The sequence below is a fragment of the Chiloscyllium plagiosum genome, unplaced genomic scaffold, assembly GCF_037043375.1.
Source record: "Chiloscyllium plagiosum isolate Xiang-an unplaced genomic scaffold, Cpla_swu_hap1 HiC_scaffold_21, whole genome shotgun sequence".
Classification (NCBI taxonomy): Eukaryota; Metazoa; Chordata; class Chondrichthyes; order Orectolobiformes; family Hemiscylliidae; genus Chiloscyllium; species Chiloscyllium plagiosum.
Genome location: NW_028270159.1, coordinates 34,991,932 through 35,012,288, shown reverse-complemented (window position 1 = coordinate 35,012,288; position 20,357 = coordinate 34,991,932). Strand labels below are relative to the sequence as shown.

The window sequence follows — 20,357 nt, the reverse complement described above, 5'->3', positions numbered from 1 at the left end:
AGCAGGAGAAATGTCGATTCTCCTGCTCCTTGGATGCTGCCTGACCTGCTGCGCTTTTCCAACAACACATTTTTCAGCTCTGATCTCTAGCATCTGCAGTCCTCCCTTTCTCCAAGATATTCATGCATGTAATTTTGTCTAATGGTAATACTGTCCTGCACAGTACTGTAAATTAACCCCCACATATATAATGCCAATTAAGAAAGTATTAAAAATTCAAGGATTCAGAAATTTAAACTAGTTGACATAACATAATAGAAATGTGATATTTACAGCACAGGAAATGGTTTAAAACAAAAGTTTATGTTGGTTGCCTCAAGTCAGTCACAAGACCCAACTGAATGAGATCCTCTTCAAGTAATTGGAAGACTTGCAATAAATCATAGAAATTGCTGGAGAAACTCAGCTGGCCTGGCAGCTTCTGTGGAGAGAAATCACAGAGAACATCTCAAATTCCTTAACTTTGCTTTCTCTCCACAGATGCTGACGGACCTGCTGAGTTCCTCCAGCTTTTTCTGGCTTTGTTTAAGATGTCCAGCATCCACAGTTCTTTGTTTTATTACATTGAATAATGTTTTTTTGAATTCTCAAGGAAATAATGGAGAACAGTTCAGCAGACACCACCAAGAAGATGGTGTAATTATAATTCACCCGCTATGTACAGAACATGTGAACTCTTAACACCTCTCACAGGTATATAATTCTAAAACTTCTAAAAGCCTTATGATTTCTAGCTCGTGTGTTAAGTTTAAAAACCAAAGAGTCTCCCTCTTCAAAATGATGTGGTTCAAATTCTTTTATGACAAGTTGTGAAACTGAATGCAATGACAGCAGAAAAAAGTCTGTTAAAAGTATTGTAAATCTAACAGCAGTACGATTCTACCACTCCGGCCTAGTCTTGTCCCTCATTATATTATCTAGTAATTCAAGCCAATCCCCCATCTCCACGTTTTTCAAGGTTACGAGGAATGGAGATCAAAATATTGCTGACACTGCAAATACATGCACTGTGAAAAATTAACCTCTGAACTTTCAAAAGATTCCAACCTGTCTTTGTGACCAAAATTTAAAAATGAAACTTTTCTTCACGTTAATACATTGTTCAGTGTCTAAGGTACTTAGAATCATAGAGTCCGACAGCATGGAAACAGACCCTTCAGTTCAACTGCCCATACTCCCAAACTAAATTAGTCCCATCTACCTGCTCTTGGCTCATATCCCTCCAAACCTTTCCTATTCATGTAGTTATTTTAAATGTCTTTTAAACATTGTAATTGTACTCACACCCACCACTTCCTCAAGTAGTTCATTCCACATGCATTCCACCTGTGTAAAGAAATTTGCCCGCTTGTCTTTTTTAAATCTCTCTCCTTTTACCTTAAAAATATGCCTCCTATTCTTGAAATTCCCCATCCTAGGGAAAAGACGCTCATCATTAACCCTATCCATACCATTCACTATTTTATAAACCTCTATACAGTCACCTCTCAACACTCCGTTGGTTAACAAAATGCTCTTGCACAGGAGGCCATCACCTCATTAATATCAGTAATTAATTAAGAGTTTTGGGACGGCATGGTGGCTCAGTGGTTAGCGCTGCTGCCTCACAGCACTAGGGTTCCAGGTTTGATTCCAGCCTTGGGCGACTGTCTGTGTGGAGTTTGCACATTCTCCCCATGTCTGTGTGGGTTTCCTCTGGGTGATCCAGTTTCCTCCCACAGTCCAAAGATGTGAATTGACCATGTTAAATTGCCCATAATGATAGGTGCATTAATCTGAGGGGGGGGGTGGGTTACTCTTCGGAGGGTCGGTGTGGACTGGTTGGGCCAAAGGGCCTGTTTCCACACTGTAGGGAATCTAATCTAATCTATCCAGCCTTTCTTTATAACTCAAACCTTCCAACCTGGTAACATCCTGATAAATCTTATCTGAACTATCTCTAGCTTATTAATATCTTTTCTGTATAACGTCAACAAGACTTCTCAACTTTTATTGCATGTATAAACACGAAAAATAACCTGCTGTACCTTGTTTTCGTGACATAATTAAGTGTACATTTGAACACTCAGTGTTACAGCTACTGGTATTTAGTATTTTCAGAATGGACTCCTGAACTCAGAATACAAAGCTGACAACTCTCCAATTTTCAGTGTGTTAAAACATTAGATTGGACTTTGACAGGACTTGTTATGCATCTGCTTGAATGCTTTGCGGACTGCTGCCATACCTTGCTTCAGTTATGCAGCTTAAAAGCTGTAACATCCGGACGAAATGGGACAGTGGAAAGATACAGAGAGTTCTATATAATTTATGATGTGTACAATTTACCTGCTGCTCAGGTTAGTTGGTGGGGACATGGCCAAGTGAGTGACCGAATCTCAGAGATCCAGAAGGATTGAATGGCATTTAAACTGTCAGCATCTCAGTAGAAACAAAAACCTAACTTATGTCCTTCTCAGAAGGTGTGTCAAATACTGCCATTGTATGGAGGAAATGTATTAAAACATTGATATCTACTTGAGCTTTCAGTGTACATCTTTTCGGTTCATAACAAAGTAGGTATAAAATGTTAATGAGTTGTAATTTAATCTGTTTTCATATGCTTAGACCACATTAGCAACATTGTTCTGATTCACATTGAACAATTTCCTGTCTTTTAAGGTTTCTGAAATAAAAACTTTCAGCAGGTTGCTCAACATCCATGCAGGAACAGAGTTCATGACCTTTCTTCAGAACTGGGAAAATTTAGAGACACAATAGGCTCTGAGCTGTTCTTATCCAAACCCACTCCTTACTCAATGCCTGAGTCTGTGATACAGTGGAAGAGATTAAATTACAAGAGGAGTTCATCAGGCAATGGGACTGAGAAGAGAGATGGGGTAATAAAAGTGCTTCTAGCAGGTCAGAAAGAAAATAAAAGGTAGAAAATATATTGCATTCGGAAGCTGTTGGGGTGGAAGTTGAGAACATGGGGAAGATTGGTCTAGTTCTGGGTGGGAGGGGAAGAGGGTTAATAGCAGACATACAGGGAGACATGACAGACATGGTGAAGGTAAACTTCATGGACAGCACCTCAGCTTTAAAATAGGCACTTTAAAGTCTTCCCAGCTCAACACTGAGTTCATAATTTCAGACTGTAAACTCTTGGCCATGTTTATTTTGTTTTTTTTTCAGTCAAAGTAAAGGGCTGTGGTTGATGCAAATAGAAAAGTTCTCCAGTCTGAGTTAACACCTTCTATTGAGAATTAATGCATTTTGTGTAGGACAAGTATGTATGTTCCTAGTATACTGTGTACCTGGAATTCTTCTTTAGGCATTTTCAGTGAAGGTCCTGGTGGACCAGGAGGACCAGGGAGGCCCTAAAAGAAATGGAAATTACACAATCAAATCATCATTAGCGAATTTGTCTTAAAACCAAAATGAGTGACTTCAATGCCTGTCTACCTCCTCTTTCACATAAACAATAAATTGCAGGATTTCTTCTTGATAAATTCACTCAACAATGAGGATAAACAACAATATGACAACTCTTCTCCCATTACCTTGCTTCATGTCCAAAGCCAAATACGACTGCTGTTACAGGTCAAAAAGTTTTTTTTTTGTTGGTTATATAGGTGCACAACATGATGGGTGGCACAGTGGCTCAGTGGTTGGCACTACTACCTCACAGCACCAGAGTCCCAGGTTTGATTCCAGCCTCAGCTGACTGTCTGTGTGGAGTTTGCACATTCTCCCTGTGTCTGTGTGGGTTTCCTCCAGGTGCTCTGGTTTCCTCCCACTGTCCAAAGACATGCAGGTCAGGTGAACTGGCCATACTAAATGAGGGAAATGGGTCTGGGTGGGTTACTCTTCAGAGGGTTAGTGTGGACTGGTTGGGCCGAAGGGCCTGTTTTCACGCTGTAAGGAATCTAATCTAATCTGGGCTTCAGTTTCTTCGAGCATACTACAATGTAACTTAATACATGTACTACTCATAAAACATGCCAAACAGCGCAATTCGATGGGGAGAATGTATCAAAACATTGACTTTTTAAAAATCATTCACAGGATGTGGACATCACTGGCTAGGCTAGCATTTATTGCCCAGAAGGCAGTTAAGAGTCAACATATTGCTGTGGATCTACAGTCACATGTAGATCAAACCAGGTAAGGATGGCAGTTTCCTTCCCTAAAGGACATTAGTGAACAAATGTTTTTTTTCCAAAAATGGTTTAATAGTTATCATTATGCTCTTAATTCCAAATTTTCACTGAATTTAAATTCCACCATTTGCTGTTGACTCATTATTAATTCATGAATTCCCAGCGATGCCCAGCGGGAGCAATGAAACAACAATAAAAAGAAGAAAGAAGGGCAGGGAAGGAGGGAAGGGTTACAACAAAACGGAATTGGATGACAAAATAATGCAGCCCAGAACCTGAATACAAAAGTCTAATCCACCTCATCTTCTCCCTTACAATTCTGGAATTGACCTGTTTGAACTTTGAGAACTGTTGCCATGCAAGTGGTAGTCCCCCTACCTCTGAGTCAGGAGGTTGGGCTCAAGTCCCACTTGCAACAGAGGTGTGTCAGAAAAATATATAAAAATATATTATTAATGTATATATTAAAAAATATATATATTAAAATATATCTGTTTGAATCTGCATCTGCAGCAGGGAATTCAAACCATTGATATCTTCTCCTCATTTTAACAATTTGGAGGTTCTTCAGAACTTCCTTTATTCTAAATTTTCTCACATGATCTTTCAATTCCGGCAAAAGGTTATCCTTGAAATCATCATCTACCTTGTCTTGCCCAAGTCCTGATTTTACTTGATTGCAACTGGTTGCAGAATTTGTTTCCAATTCTCTATAATCTATATGTACGACATTCACAAGGACAATGGGTACACCAAACGGAAAGTGTAGGGAAACTTTTATTCAATCTATTGTGTTTATTCCACAATTCAAGCATGTAACTCTGGTAAAGATTGTCTAAACTGGAACTCATTGCCACATATTTTCTTTGATATTGTCACAAAAGTAAAGGTGTCCCTTTTGCTCCACATCTGATTTCAAATACTTCCTCTGAGCAGTACAGTCCACCTGTGGACCACTATAAATAGTGAGAAGAATTCTTATTTCATCAACCACCTCTACTGTCCTTCCTATCCAGCCATCCTCCTCTACTTCCCTTTGCCATCACTTGTCCAGAGCAAAGCATGTACTACAAACCCAACAATAGAAAAGGTTACATTTATAAAAGCAATCCGGAAGACAAGTTAACTATGTAGGTACATAAATATGGATATTGATCTATATGCACAAAATAAAATCCTTACTTACTGGTGGTCCTACAGCACCTTTTATCCCTGGCATTCCTGGAAATCCTTTAAGCCCCTGAAAATCATCAACATTGTTAATCAATTTTTTATGATCATACTAAAGACTCTATTTATTATTGATAACTTTGTGTTTAACTACTGTAGCAGTTAACCAACGCATTGTTATGATAGAGAACAGAGAAGCTATATTTTTGCATATAGGACTCAAAGATTAGGTAAAAGTTTAAGTAGCCAGGAAGAGGTTGGTGTGTGTCCTCAGTAAAAGTGATTAAAGTCAGGATGGTAATTAGTGTCTTGTAATTTTCATTGAGACACCACTCTATTCCTGCCCATTGGTAAAGCCATAACTCCACCCTGTTCACTCCTTGTTGGAGTACTATTGCACATCACCCTTTGGTGAGCCTTGATAATGAGTAACATCAGACTCAAAGGTATCACCACAAAATCCATTTCTGTCCTGAGCTGAATGATTACATAGACAAGAACAAAGTTTAAAATCATACAACACCAGGTTATAGTCCAACAGGTTTATTTGGAAGTATTAGCTTTCGGAGTGCTGCTCCTTTATCAGGTAACTGTGGAGCAGGACCATAAGACACTGAATTTACAGCAAAAGATTACAGTATCATTAAACTGAAATAATATATTGAACAAACCTAAATTGCTGTTATGTCTTTCATCTTTTAGAATGGGTTGCAGGTTTCAGTTCATTAATATGTAAATCCCAGAACTTCTTTTAAGTCACATTCTCGAGATAACAAGGTTTTATAACAAAGGGTGACTTCTCAGCTCAAACAATGCATTAAAGGTATGAGGTTAGTGTCCGTCTGTATCGCAATCTTGAGTCAGACTGGTTCTATTTCCAAAGTGGAATTCATAAAATATTATATGGATTGACTGCCTGCGATTGTGTGCTTTTTGAGCAAAATAGAATGTATCTGCAAATGCAAATTCACACCACAGACTTACACGAGTATGTACATGCATGAGAGAAAGAGAGAATGAGTATGTGGATGAGTGTGTGCATGTGGAAGAGTGTGTATTTTGCATGTGAGAGTATGATGGAGTAGAAGCCTGTGAGAGGGTGTGCGCGTGGGTGAGAGTGTGGGTGGTGTATGTATGTGTGTATAAGAGAGAGCATGTGTATTAGAGAGGGTCTGTGGGTGTGTGAGTGTGTAAGCATGTGTGTGTATGCGAATGTATAGTATAGTGGGGTAATTTGCAGTGTGACATGAACCCAAGGTCACAGTTGAGGCCATCCTCATGGGCCATCCTCATCACCCGTGCACATTCACATGTAGACTCTCTCTCTCTCTCTCTAGTGCATGCACAAACACATATTAGTCTATAGTATAAATTTGCATTTGCAGAATTATATTTGCAGATACATTCTATTTTACTCAAAAAGCGCATAATATGCAGGCAGTCAATACATGTAATATTTTGTAAATTCCACTTTGGAAATAGAACCAGTCTGACTCAAGATTGGGATACAGACAGACTCTAACCTCACACATTTAATGCATTGTCTGAGTTGAGATGTCACCTTTTGTTATAAAACCTTGTTATCTCAAGAATGTGACTTAAAAGAAGTTCTGGGGTTTACATATTAATGACTCAAAACCTGCAACCCATTCTAAAAGATGCAAGGCTCATCATCAATCTAGGTTTGTTCAATATATCATTTCAGTTGCATGACACTGTAATCTTTAGCTATAAATTCTGTATCTTATGGTCCTGCTCCATAGCTACCTGATGAAGGAGCAGCTCTCCAAAAGCTAGTGCTTCCAAATAAACCTGTTGGACTATAACCTGGTGTTGTATGATTTTTAACTTCGTCCACCCCATTCCAACACCGGCTCCTCCACATCATAGACAAGAACATCTCTCTCTCTCTCCCAGTAAGGGTTGTTACAAAGAATTCTGATCCATCTCTTCCACTTAATGCAGGCACACTAAAACCTCGGCTCAGAGCAGTTAATAGAACAATATGTGTGCACTGACTCTAGAACCTTCTGATCGATATGCCTAAACCACTCATTAAATAAATGTTCTACATCATGAAAGGAGGAAATAATTTTGTCTGAGAAGGGAATAATCCACCAACATTAATATACTGCACTCTTAGTGGAGTTTGACAAAGTGGGCTCCTGGTCGAGAGTGGTATAGCCACATAGGGGCAGCTCTCTCATTAGAAGAAAGAGAGAGAGAGAATTTGACTGATGGTGGTTTAACCTTAAGGGCACCACACTTCTGGCAAGGAGAGAGGTTGAAAAGAACCTCAGTCAGTATGGGAATTAAACCAATACTGGCATTATTGCACATCACAAACCATCTGTCCGGTCAACTGAGCTACCTGCCCCCCTGTTCCAAAGTACAACCACCTGCGTAAAACAAAAAGTTGGTTTAAATGAATTATTGTCATAGTGAAGCAAGTAGACAGAGGAAAGTTAAAAAGACTAAGCTTTCAGTCCTAATGTCAAAAAGAGCACTTTTATATACAATATAACAATTTTTCCATCTTCTGTGATCCAAATTTTGTGAGCTGTATTTGCTTGATCTGGTGAAACCTTAAATGACTTTTAACCTGGATACATTTTTTAAAACAGTCAAACTTGTTAACTAGATAGATTGTACATTCCCTGGTCCGATAGGAAACTATTTTACCTTTGGTCCAAGTCGACCCTGCAATGAAACAGAAAACAACAGTTTCATTTTCAGGATTGCAACCTGAATAAATTGCATTTATATTTGCATCTCTCCTATAAACAGCACGATGGAGAGGGCTCTAAGATGATATAATATTTTATTGTTCCACACAGCTTGGACAACACTGGCAAGGCCAGCATTTGTTGCCTGTTCTTTGTTGTCCTTGAAAGGACTACTTGTCACATCATTGAGGATTAATGAATTTTCCATTATTTCATTTACTACTGAAAATCTCCTATCTAATAAACTTGGTCCTTCCTTTAAGTTCAACAAGTGCCTCCAATGTGGCACCAGCAGCACCATTCTTCTTGTATTGGCTCACAAAGTTTTGGCTGGCAGTTAATCTGTGATGGCATCGTGATCCTGCTTGCCCTTGTTCTCAGATGATGTCCCCATGAGGACTTTTCAGCAACAATGCACATCAGTGCTAAACTCATTTCCTAGCTGGTTTCTTATTGCTCTATCCTGAAGCCAAAAGGCTTGTAAATCATCTCTACTACAGCCCCAAGAGACCATGCACCAAGTGCGGACAGAAGCTGAAATCTTGCTGTGGGCAGTACTTGCGCTGTGCATCCAGTTTTTAAACAACATTTGATCTTCAAGTAGATAATTCAGTTTGTGATTAAAAATACATCAAACTATTTCAAACCTTAATGCAATGGGACAACATTAATTAAGGTGAGTAGCATTTACCGGTAATCCTGGTATTCCTTCCATCCCTTCATTCCCGGGGTGGCCAATGTCGCCCTGTCATTGGAGACAAATAATATCCCTCTGTTATTCATACATTAGAAAGTCTGAACACATTGGAAACTCTGTAAAAATTAACCTAATATAAATCTAGGTTACTTAAGTGAATAAGTGTTTCAAAACAGTATATCTGTTCTGTCCATTTTATCCAATTAGGCTGTATGATGTTAATTTTCTACTATTATGTCATGTATGTTATATACTATTTTTATGATCACTTTGAAGGTTTACTAAAACAATAAGATGAATTGAATACTTATACAAAATGAAAAAAAAGTCAAACTGATAGGAGCTGCTTTGGCATATTTTGGAAATTGAAACCACATGGTAATTTCGTTGCTGTCTATGATTTGCTAATTCAGACAAGAGAACAATGTATATCAGAATACAAATGTTTCCATTTTTCCTGGTCATCCCATGCCATATCAATATTGTGTCTCAGTAGTGACCAGATGCACCCAGGACACAACATCTTCCGACCCAATTCTCTTTGTTCTGTCTGCGATTGGGATACAATTTTGGACAACATGTGAGCTGCTTAACTCAGTTGGCTAGACAGCTGCCGTCTGGATCAGATTAACTGGGAGGTTTGATCCCAGGTTGTGGCAGATTTTGGACCTCCATCCACTCCTTACTCTTAATAGGAAAAATAAATCATAGCACTTTGCTGTGGTTCGCCAAATAATCGTCAAATAGATAGATTCAGCAGAGAAACTGAGAACAGAAGTGAAAGTGCACTGAGGTACTGCAGATTTGTCTGAAGCATTCTACTTAAAGTATTTCATTTGCTACTGTGTTGAAATTTTAAAGTTCCTGGTGTGCAGATGATTAATTATTGCAATGTTCTTCCTTTTGGTGCAAGCATTAATAACAATTGTCACATAATATTTTCCAATAAATTAATTAAACTGAAGCTTTAATTAATTCGGGTCTCCAAATTCACTCTTAACAATTGAATCCATAATAAATTATCTGAATGGAAAGTTCAAGTGAGTGAATCACTGATGTACATTTACCAACAGCCTAATTTCAGTCCCTTGAGTCTGTTGTAAATATGCTGCTCTTTATGACTGAAAACCAATTCATAATAACATAAGAAATAGGAGCAGGAATAGGCTATCTAGCCCATCAAACCTGTTCTGCCATTCAATAAAATCATGGTTGACCTTTTCGTGGACTCAGCTCCACTCACCCACCTACTCACCATCACCCTTAATTCCTTTACTGTTCCAAAAATCTCTCTCTCTTTGCCTTAAAAATATTCAGTAAAGTAGCCTCAACTGCTGCACTGGACAGGGAATTCCATAGTTTCACAATGCTTCAGATGTGATATCCACGATTCTGACAAGGGATGGTGTGGTATAGTTGCTATGTCACTGAACCAGCTATCTAGGGGTCCAGCCTACTTCTCCTTGGACACAGGTACAAATTCTACCTCAGATTCGAGTGGAATTTGAATTTAATTAATAAACTTAGTCTCAGTAATGTTGTCAGGAAACCGTCACCGGTTTCCATTTTTAAAAAAAATCTGTTTCACTTTAGCAACAAATCCAAAGTTCAAATTCCTTAAATAAAAGCCATGTTTTAACAGGTGAAATGAACATACAAACTTGAGACAACTAATGTACCAATTTTCCCAACTTTACTGTTTAATATTTTGAGCTGGACACAGAGTAAACCAGCTCTGTGTTGTAAACAAGGCAGATCATATCCTATGACATTTCATTTTAATGCAGTCTCCAAGGTCACAATTGAAATATTGTGCAAAATTCTGAATTCTTGATTGGATCCAATGGCAGACCAAATGACAGTATTCCACAAGTGATATCAATTGTACAATGAATAGTTTCTATTCCACATTATCATCCCCTTTAAATCATTTGGTAAAATCAGTATTCATCCTATTTGAATTCTAATCACCTTGAATTCTGATTTTAAAAAAAGCTCCTGAACTGAAGAAATAAGAAATTTACGAATGGATATGGATAGGTTAGGTGAATGTGCTAAAATATGGCAGATAGAGTTTAAAACAAATAAATGTGAGGTTATCCTTTTTGCTCAGAGGAACAGAAAGACAACATATTATTGAAATGGAGAGAAACTTCAGAGTGCTTTGGTGCAGAGGGATCTGGGTGTCCTCATGCATGAATTGCAGAAAACCATTATCCAGGCACAGCAGGTCAAAAGGAAAGAAATGAAATTTTGACATTTATTGCCAAAGGAGTAGAGTATAAAAGTAGGAAAGTGTGGCTGCAACTCTATAAGTCATTAGCGAGACCATACCTGAAGTTCCAAAGATGAGGGGCTTATCTTATGAAGACAGATGGGGAGGTGCCAGTGTTGGACTGGGCTGGACAAAGTCAGAAGTCACACGACACCAGGTTAGAGGCCAACAAGTTTATTTGATATAACAAGCTTTTGGAATGCAGTTCTTTTCTCAGGTAGTAAAGACACAGATGGAACAGTTTAGTTCTGTATTCTCTCGAGTTTAGAAGAATGAGAGGAGATCTAAAATGCTAAAGGGGATTGACAAAGTGGACATAGAGAGGATGTTTCCTCTTGATGGGGAATCCAGAATGAGAGTTCACAGTTTTAGGATAAGGGATGTAGATTTAAAACAGAAAAGAGGAGAAATTATTTCTCTCAAAGGGTCATGAATCTGTAGAATTCATTTCCCCAGAATGCGGTGAATACATGGACCTGGAGTATTTTTAAGGAGGAATTAAATAGATTTTTAATTAATAATGGATTGAAGGGTTATGAAAGGTGGGCTGGTCAGGGAAGTGAAATTGAAGCTGAGATGAGATCAGCCTTGAACGTATTGAATGACAGAACAAGTTCAAGGGGATGATTTGCCTATACCTGCTCCAAGTTCTTATGAACATTGTAACATTACATTAAATGTTAGTTAGTTGGCTCTGAGAAGGACAATGTAATGTTTCAAACTAGTTAAAAATGACATCATCTGCAACATAGCATCTAAGAGTCACAGAGCTATACAACACAGGATACAGGATAGCCAGAAGGGAGCTGAAGAAAGGGATTAGGAGAGCTAAGAGTGGGCATGAAAAATCTTTGGCGGGTAGGATCAAGGATAACCCCAAGGCCTTTTATGCGTATGTGAGAAACATGAGAATGACGAAAACGAGGATAGGTCCGATCAAGGACAGTAGTGGGAGACTGTGTATTGAGTCGGAAGAGATAGGAGAGGTCTTGAATGAGTACTTTTCTTCAGTATTTACAAATGAGAGGGACCGTATTGTTGAAGAGGAGAGTATGAAACAGACTGGTAAGCTAGAGGAGATACTTGTTAGGAAGGAAGATGTGTTGGGCATTTTGAAAAACTTGAGAATAGACAAGTCCCCCAGGCCTGACGGGATATATCCTAGGATTATGTGGGAAGCAAGAGAGGAAATTGCAGAGCCGTTGGCAATGATCTTTTTGTCTTCACTGTCAACGGGGGTGGTACCAGGGGACTGGAGAGTGGCGAATGTTGTGCCCCTGTTCAAAAAAGGGAATAGGGATAACCCCGGGAATTACAGGTCAGTTAGTCTTACTTCGGTGGTAGGCAAAGTAATGGAAAGGGTACTGAGGGATAGGATTTATGAGTACCTGGAAAGACACTGCTTGACTAGGGACAGAGAGCACGGATTTATGAGGGGTAGGTCTTGCCTTACAAGTCTTATTGAATTCTTTGAGGAAGTGACCAAGCATGTGGATGAGGGTAGAGCAGTGGATGTAGTGTATATGGATTTTAGTAAGGCATTTGATAAGGTTCCCCATAGTAGGCTTATGCGGAAAGTCAGGAGGCATGGGATAGTGGGAAATTTGGCCAGTTGGATAGAAAACTGGCTAACCGGTCGAAGTCAGACAGTGGTGGTAGATGGTAAATATTCGGCCTGGAGCCCAGTTACAAGTGGTGTTCCGCAGGGATCAGTTCTGGGTCCTCTGCTGTTTGTAATTTTTATTAATGACTTGGAAGAGGGAGTCGAAGGGTGGGTCAGTAAATTTGCAGACGATACGAAGATTGATGGAGTTGTGGATAGTGAGGAGGGCTGTTGTCGGCTGCAAAGGGACTTAGATATGATGCAGAGCTGGGCTGAGGAGTGGCAGATGGAGTTCAACCCTGTCAAGTGTGAAGTTGTCCATTTTGGAAGGACAAATAAGAATGCGGAATACAGGGTTAACGGTAGGGTTCTTACTAAGGTGGAGGAGCAGAGGGATCTTGGGGTCTATGTTCATAGCTCTTTGAAAGTTGCCACTCAGGTGGATAGAGCATATAAGAAGGCCTATGGTGTATTAGCATTCACTAGCAGAGGGATTGAATTCAAGAGTTGTGAGGTGATGTTGCAGCCGTACAGGACCTTGGTAAGGCCACATTTGGAGTACTGTGTGCAGTTCTGGTCGCCTCATTTTAGGAAAGATGTGGAAGCTTTGGAGAGGGTGCAGAGGAGATTTACCAGGATGTTGCCTGGAATGGAGAATAGGTCGTACGAGGATAGGCTGAGAGTGCTAGGCCTTTTCTCATTGGAACGGCGACGGATGAGGGGTGACTTGATAGAGGTTCATAAGATGATCAGAGGAATAGATAGAGTAGACAGTCAGAGACTTTTTCCCCGGGTACAACAGAGTGTTACAAGGGGACATAAATTTAAGGTGAAGGGTGGAAGGTATGGGGGGGGATGTCAGGGGTAGGTTCTTTATCCAGAGAGTGGTGGGGAATGGAATGCGCTGCCTGTGGGAGTGGCAGAGTCAGAATCATTGGTGACCTTGAAGCGGCAATTGGATAGGTACATGGATAGGTGCTTTAAGCTAGGACAAATGTTCAGCACAACATCGTGGGCCGAAGGGCCTATTCTGTGCTGTACTGTTCTATGTTCTATGTTCTATGTTCTAACACGGAAACAGACCCTTCGCTCCAACTCATCCATACCGACCAGATATCCAAAATAAATCTCATCTCATTTGCCAGCACATGACTCATATCCCTCTAACCCTTGCTATTCATATACCCATCTAGATGCCTTTTAAGTGGTCTAATTGTACCAGCCTCCACCACTTCCTTTGGCAGCTCATTCCATACAGGCAAGGTTGCCTATTTTGTCCCTTTAAATTTTCTCCCCCTCATCCTAAACCAATGCCCTCTAGTTCTGGACTCCCCCAATTCAGAGAAAAGACTTTGTCTATTTATCTTATCCGTTCCCCTCATGATTTTATAAACCTCTATTGGTCACCGCTCAGCTTCCAACACTTCAGGAAAAATAGCCCCAGCCTATTCAGCATCTCCCGAAAGCTCAAACCCTCCAATCCTGGCAACACAGAGTCATAGAGTCATAGAGATGTACAGCATGGAAACAGACCCTTCGGTCCAACCCGTCCATGCCGACCAGATATCCCAACCCAATCTAATCCCATCTGCCAGCACCTGGCCCATATCCCTCCAAACCCTTCCTATTCATATACCCATCCAAATGCCTCTTAAATGTTGCAATTGTACCAGCCTCCACCACTTCCTCTGGCAGCTCATTCCATACACGTGCCACCCTCTGGGTGAAAACGTTGCCCCATAGATCTCTTTTATATCTTTCTCCTCTCACCCTAAACCTATGCCCTCTAGATCTGGACTCCCCGACCCCAGGGAAAAGACTTTGTCTATTTATCCTATCCATGCTCCTCATGATTTTGTAAACCTCTATAAGGTCACCCCTCAGCCTCCGACGCTCCAGGGAAAACAGCCCCAGCCTGTTCAGCCTCTCCCTATTGCTCAAATCCTCCAACCCTGGTGACATCCTTGTAAATCTTTTCTGAACTCTTCCAAGTTTCACAACATCTTTCCGATAGGAAGGGGACCAGAATTGCATGCAATATTTCAACAGTGGCCTAACCAATGTCCTGTACAGCCACAACATGACCTCCCAACCCCTGTACTCAATACTCTGACCAATAAAGGAAAGCATACCAAACACCTTCTTCACTATCCTGTGATTCCACTTTCAAGGAGCTATGAACCTGCACTCCAAGGTCTCTTTGTTCAGCAACACTACCTGGGACCTTACCATTAAGTGTATAAGTCCTGCTAAGATTTGCTTTCCCAAAATGCAGCACCTCGCATTTATCTGAATTAAATTCCATCTGCCACTTCTCAGCCCATCTGGTCAAGATCCTGTTGTAATCTGTGGTAACCCTCTTCGCTGTCCACTACACCTCCCATTTTTTGTCATCTGCAAACTTACTAACTGTACCTCTTATGCTCGCATCCAAACTACTCAGACCTGGAATCACATAGCTCCTGAAACATGTCATATTAGCATACCATCACTGGTAAAGGATAACAACAGAAGGGACTGACTAACCAGTGATGTTCACAAGGTAGTAAGGTCCTGGGGTATGATTTTGAACAAAGAGATCTTAGAACAAATTGATATTTGTCAATCCCCTTTTGCATTTTAGATCTCCTCTCATTCTTCTAAACTCGAGAAAATACAGAACTAAACTGTTCCATCTGTGTCTTCACCACCTGAGAAAGGAACTGCGCTCCAAAAGCTCTGAATTTCAAATAAACTTGTTGGACTCTAACCTAATGCATGTGACTTCTGACTTTGTCCAGCCCAGTCCAATACTGGTACCTCCCATTCTACAAGCCCGTAGGTAGGATAGTGAAGAAGGACTTTGATATGTTGGCTTTTATTGGTCAGTGCATTGAGAATAGGAGTTGGGAGGTCATGTTGCAGCTGTACAGGACATTGATTCAGCCACTTTTAGAGTATTGTATACAATTCTGGTCTCCCTGCTATCGGAAGGATGTTGCGACACCTCAAAGAGTTCAGAAAAGATTGACAAGGATGTTGCCAGGGTTGGAGGTTTTGAGCTATAGGGAAAGGCTGTATAGGTTGGGGCTGTTTCCCTGGAACGTCAGAGCCTGAGGGAATGAACTTATAGATGTTTCTATAATCATGAACAGCATGGATAGGGGAAATAGATATGGTCTTTTCCCTGGGATGGGGGAGTTCAAAACTAGAAGGCATAGGTTTAAGGTGAGATGGGAAAAATTTAAAAGGGTCCTAAGGGGCAATACTATCATGTAGAGTTCGGTGCAAGTATGGAATGAGCTACCAGAGGAAATGGTGGAAGCTGGTACAATTGCAACAATTAAAAAGTATCTTGATGGGTATACAAATAGGAAGGGTTTAGAGGGATATGGGCCAATGCTGGCAAATTGGACTAGATTTAAATAGGATATTTGGTCAGCATGGACGTATTGGACTGAAGGACCTGTTTCCGTGCTGTATATCTCTACGACTCTGTTGCCTAATTTCATGCTTGTTGTTATTTTCAAGTTCCAGAATGACAAGAATAAATTTTGATAAATATTGTGCAAGGAAGCAATCTCAGCTCTCTTAGATATGGCCAGGAGATGCCCCCTTGTGGCTAAATAATGCTTTGTTGTCACTGCAATATATAAAGCTTTTGAACACTCCTTTTCTGAGTCAATTTTAAATTTGGTCTGTGAGCAACAGAACATGTGAATCAAGTAAGCCAAAAGTTAGCTTATGCAATTATGTTAAAAATGCAAAGCTCAAATACTGGAGGCCAGATGTGAGGGAATTAACACAGAGTTGCTGCTTATTTCAAAGTTTCATCAAGATAATCACTAATGTCCTAATTTCTACAATGTCTGATTCTTTCCAATGAAGAAAACACTTGATGTGAACTCAATTCACTTTTACAATAAAGATTTATATCAGGATTCTGAGCTACTGAGCATGTGTTGGAGCCAATGTTGTGGGTTTATTTTGTGTAGTAAGCTAAACAAGCCACAAACATGATTGACTGTACAGATATTAAAATACATTGACATACAGAACATCATATATAAATATGGGAATGATAGCACCCTTATTCCTCATAACATAATGCAGTATCTCTTGAGACCATCCAGAAAACATCATTAAATGCTTATGACATAGAAATGCCCCATGCCACATTAAACAGGAGAGAAAAAGAAATGGAGGAATGTATGGTATAAGAACTAGCAGATTTCTCCAAATGAAATACATTAATTCAGTTCTACACAGGCTTGTTGCAGCATTTTTAATAAATGCAAATTGCCAAGAACCAACTAAATTGGACAGAGCTATGATTCTGATCTTATGCCACGGTCATAGAATTCTATTTATTATCTCATGTGGGCATCATTTGCTAGGACAGACTTTCATTGCTAATTTCCATTCAGAAGATGGTCTTTGTAGTGATTGCAAGGTAGACCTCATAGAACAGGAGTTCCCTGATTGGGGCTGTTAATCTGGTCCAATCAGGGAGGCCTGGCTGACAGATTAGAACCTGAGTGTCTCCAACTCTATTTTGATTTAGTCCCTACCCTCCCCTTCACTGTTTTGATCACACAGCACTGCCCTTTGATGTGAAGGGCAGTGTTTGTCACTGGCCACCCGGGTGTTTTCCTATCTTCCTGGTGGTGGAATTTGAATAAAGATTCGTGCACTTTGTGTAAAAAAGAAAATAGAACCTGAGTGTCAGACATTCTGTTCACTCTGAGAGCTGGCTCTGATGGCTGGATCACTGTCAAGGACTTTCCATGTGGAAATAAAGGGTGACCTAGTGACAGGATACCAGCATTTGTAGAGTTATTTCAGTCTTGACCTGCCTTCTTGTAATTCATGTGGGGTTCACATACTGTTAGGTAGGGAGTTCCAGGACTTTAACCATGGACAGCGAAGGAATGGTATTATAGTTCTAAACTAGGCTGATGTGTAGTTTGGAGAGGAATGTGCAGGTGGGTGGTGTTCCCATTCATTTCTTGCCAATGTCCTTCTGTCAGAGGAGTCACAAATCACGCTGAACATTGTACAATCATCAGGAAACATTCCCACTTCTGACCATATTATGGAGGGAAAGTCATCGATGAAGATGGTTGAAACAAGAGCAATGTTCTGATGATCTCCTGCATTGAAATCTGGAGCTGAGTGACGTTTTGCTAGCTATGACTCCAACCTGTGGAAAATTTCTCTCTTATTCCCATTGAGTTCAGTTTTGCCAGGGCTTTTGATGCCACACTCAGTCAAAAACTGTTTTTATGTCAGGGGCAGTCACTCTCGCATCACCTCAAGAGTTCAGATCCTTTGACCATGATGAGTCAAGGCTGTAATTCAGGCCAGGAGCTAAATGGCTCTGGTGATGTCTAAACCACATGCCAGTGAGCAGGTTATTTCTGAACAAATGTCACTTGACTGGATTGTTGACTGAGGATAGACTGATGGGGGAATAATTAGCTAGGCTGGATTTGTTCTGCACATCTTCCACATGACCGATACAAGACTCCCCAAACAAGTGCTCTGTTCCTAGCTCCGAAACAGCAGGTAGGCCCCTATTGGCAGTGGAAGCACTTCAGGGATACCCTCACGGCCTTACTGGGGAGGTGCAGCATTCCCACTGACACCCGGGAATCACTGGCCCAAGATCGTCCAAAGTGGAGGACGAGCATCCGGGAAGGCGTCGAGCACCTTGAGACTTGCTGCTGGGAAAATGTGGAAGTCAGGACAAAAACAGGGAAAGGGGCTTGCTGCCACACTCATCCCCTTCCCATGACCAACACCTGTCCCAAGTGTAACAGAGCATTGATCAGTTCCGCCACCTATGGACTCACCCGGAGAGTGGAAAAGAGTCATCCATCTCACCAATGATGATGGTGATATCTCACATTTCCTCATGGATACCCAATTTTGAATTTGCTAAATCAATTCCAAATGTTATCCCTTTTAGCAAAGTGGTACGCAACACAACAACAATGCAGGGCATCTTCATCTCCACAATGATCAGGCAGTGGTTACTTGTACCAATGCTGTCATGTATTGATGCACCGGCTACAGGTAAATTGGTGAAGGTGGTTTCAGTTAGGTTTGTCCCTCTTGTTGGTTCCCTCATCATCTGCTCATGAGGCAGCTCACTACCACCTTCTCCAGGGTAATTAAGGATGGGCAATAATTGCTGGTGGACCTGCATCCCTTTAATTAATACATTAGTCTAGTTATTTTCTGAATCAACCCATTAGAAGATGCTAACACACGCCTCTGGAGCAGGTGGGACTTGAACCTGGCCCTCCTGGATCAGGAGTAGGGACAAGAACACTGTACCACAAGAGCACCCTGAGCTTTCTGCATTTCTTTTGTCATATACAGAGTGCTCTTACAACTGAATGCCTACGAGTGAACTATGTTTTTTCCGCTACCAAATTACCCCAGGTATTTTTCATCCAATATGAAAATTGGATAACCAATACCAGGAAATCACTGTGCTTTCCAACTGATGCATTTATATGCAAAAACCATTAAGGACAATGCAGACCATTAAAGGTAAGGAAAATGTAGGGAGAGAGTGAGGCGGGCCTGAGCTCTTTGAATTTCCACTGGCGGGCAGTGCTTGCCAGTGTTTGTTGTCTAGTTGTTTAGTTGGGTCATCTGATGGCGTGGTGACAAAAAAATGTGCTGAGCTCTTTCACAGTGCGGGTTAGGTTCTGGCCAGAGTAAAGGTCCAGAATGGAAAGGTGGAAATTGATATCTGTGCAAAACTAGAGATTTACAAGAACACATTTGTAAATCTCTGAAAGTCTTTTGCTACCGAATTCAACATACAGGCATTAGTATATGAGCATGGACATGCTAAACAATTTCAGAGAGCAGCAAAAGGTCAGTCACATTGATGTGGGTCTGGAGTCACATGTCGGGCTTATCAGGTGAGGAATCAAGGGAGGTATCTAATCTGCTCCTTTTGCATTTGCAAGTCGTCTGATCTTAGTACAAAGGGAGTGATCACTTTGAGATAATGACAGTGATATTTAGATTCTTTTGAGAAGGAGACTCAGCCACCGAATCTTCGATGATTTGCTCAGTAATTATTATGCTTCTCACACGATCATGTTGGGGTCAGTGTTCAATCAGTCATGAATCACACAAGCAACAGTCAAAGGACTCTGTAATCTAGTTTAGGACAAGAAGGTATTGTTATGTTGTGGATAAAGTCAGTTTTGAGAGGTTGGGTAATTTTAATCCAGCTTGCTTGACAAGCAACAGACGCAATCAGATCATTAATTTGTTAATATTCTACTTTCCATTAAATTCATAAGGCAGTAAAATTGGTTAGAGTGTTAAATGGATGGCCCTGTAAAAATCCAACTGTAGGTTAGTTTAAAATCATCCCATATATTTACAAAGAAAGCTATTTTATTATTTTTATGTCTCAATGAGTGTAAAACTATTCATATTTTTGACTTTGGTCTTGTGAAAATGAAACATCTTGTTGCTGAAAAGCCTGCATTTCATTCTGCTGTGTATCCATTTCATTGTTTGATAAGAAGGCGACATTATGTAATACATTCTGATAACCAGTGTACAGGCAAGGGTGCTCAGTCACCCCTGCCCTGTCCATCAACTGCCTACATATTAGACAGAAATGACAACCTCCACTATAGGGTAACTGAAGCTGACAGATAGGTATTAAGCCAATCAGGAAAATACAGGGCAAAGTTGACAAGTCCAAAAACGTAACACTGTCATTCAG

At 40.5% G+C, this 20,357-nt stretch overlaps 1 protein-coding gene across 1 annotated transcript in view; it reads right to left on the bottom strand.

The window, feature by feature from the left end:
* LOC122564606 (uncharacterized) overlaps positions 1-20,357 on the bottom strand; it is a 272,583-nt gene that overhangs the window by 10,138 nt on the left and 242,088 nt on the right. Inside the window, exons 59-62 of the mRNA XM_087998687.1 lie at positions 8,730-8,783; positions 7,995-8,012; positions 5,329-5,382; positions 3,297-3,359 (exon numbers count right to left, since the gene is read on the bottom strand). Of these exons, the coding sequence (XP_087854813.1) occupies positions 3,297-3,359; positions 5,329-5,382; positions 7,995-8,012; positions 8,730-8,783 (189 nt within the window). The remainder of the gene's footprint in view (positions 1-3,296; positions 3,360-5,328; positions 5,383-7,994; positions 8,013-8,729; positions 8,784-20,357) is intronic.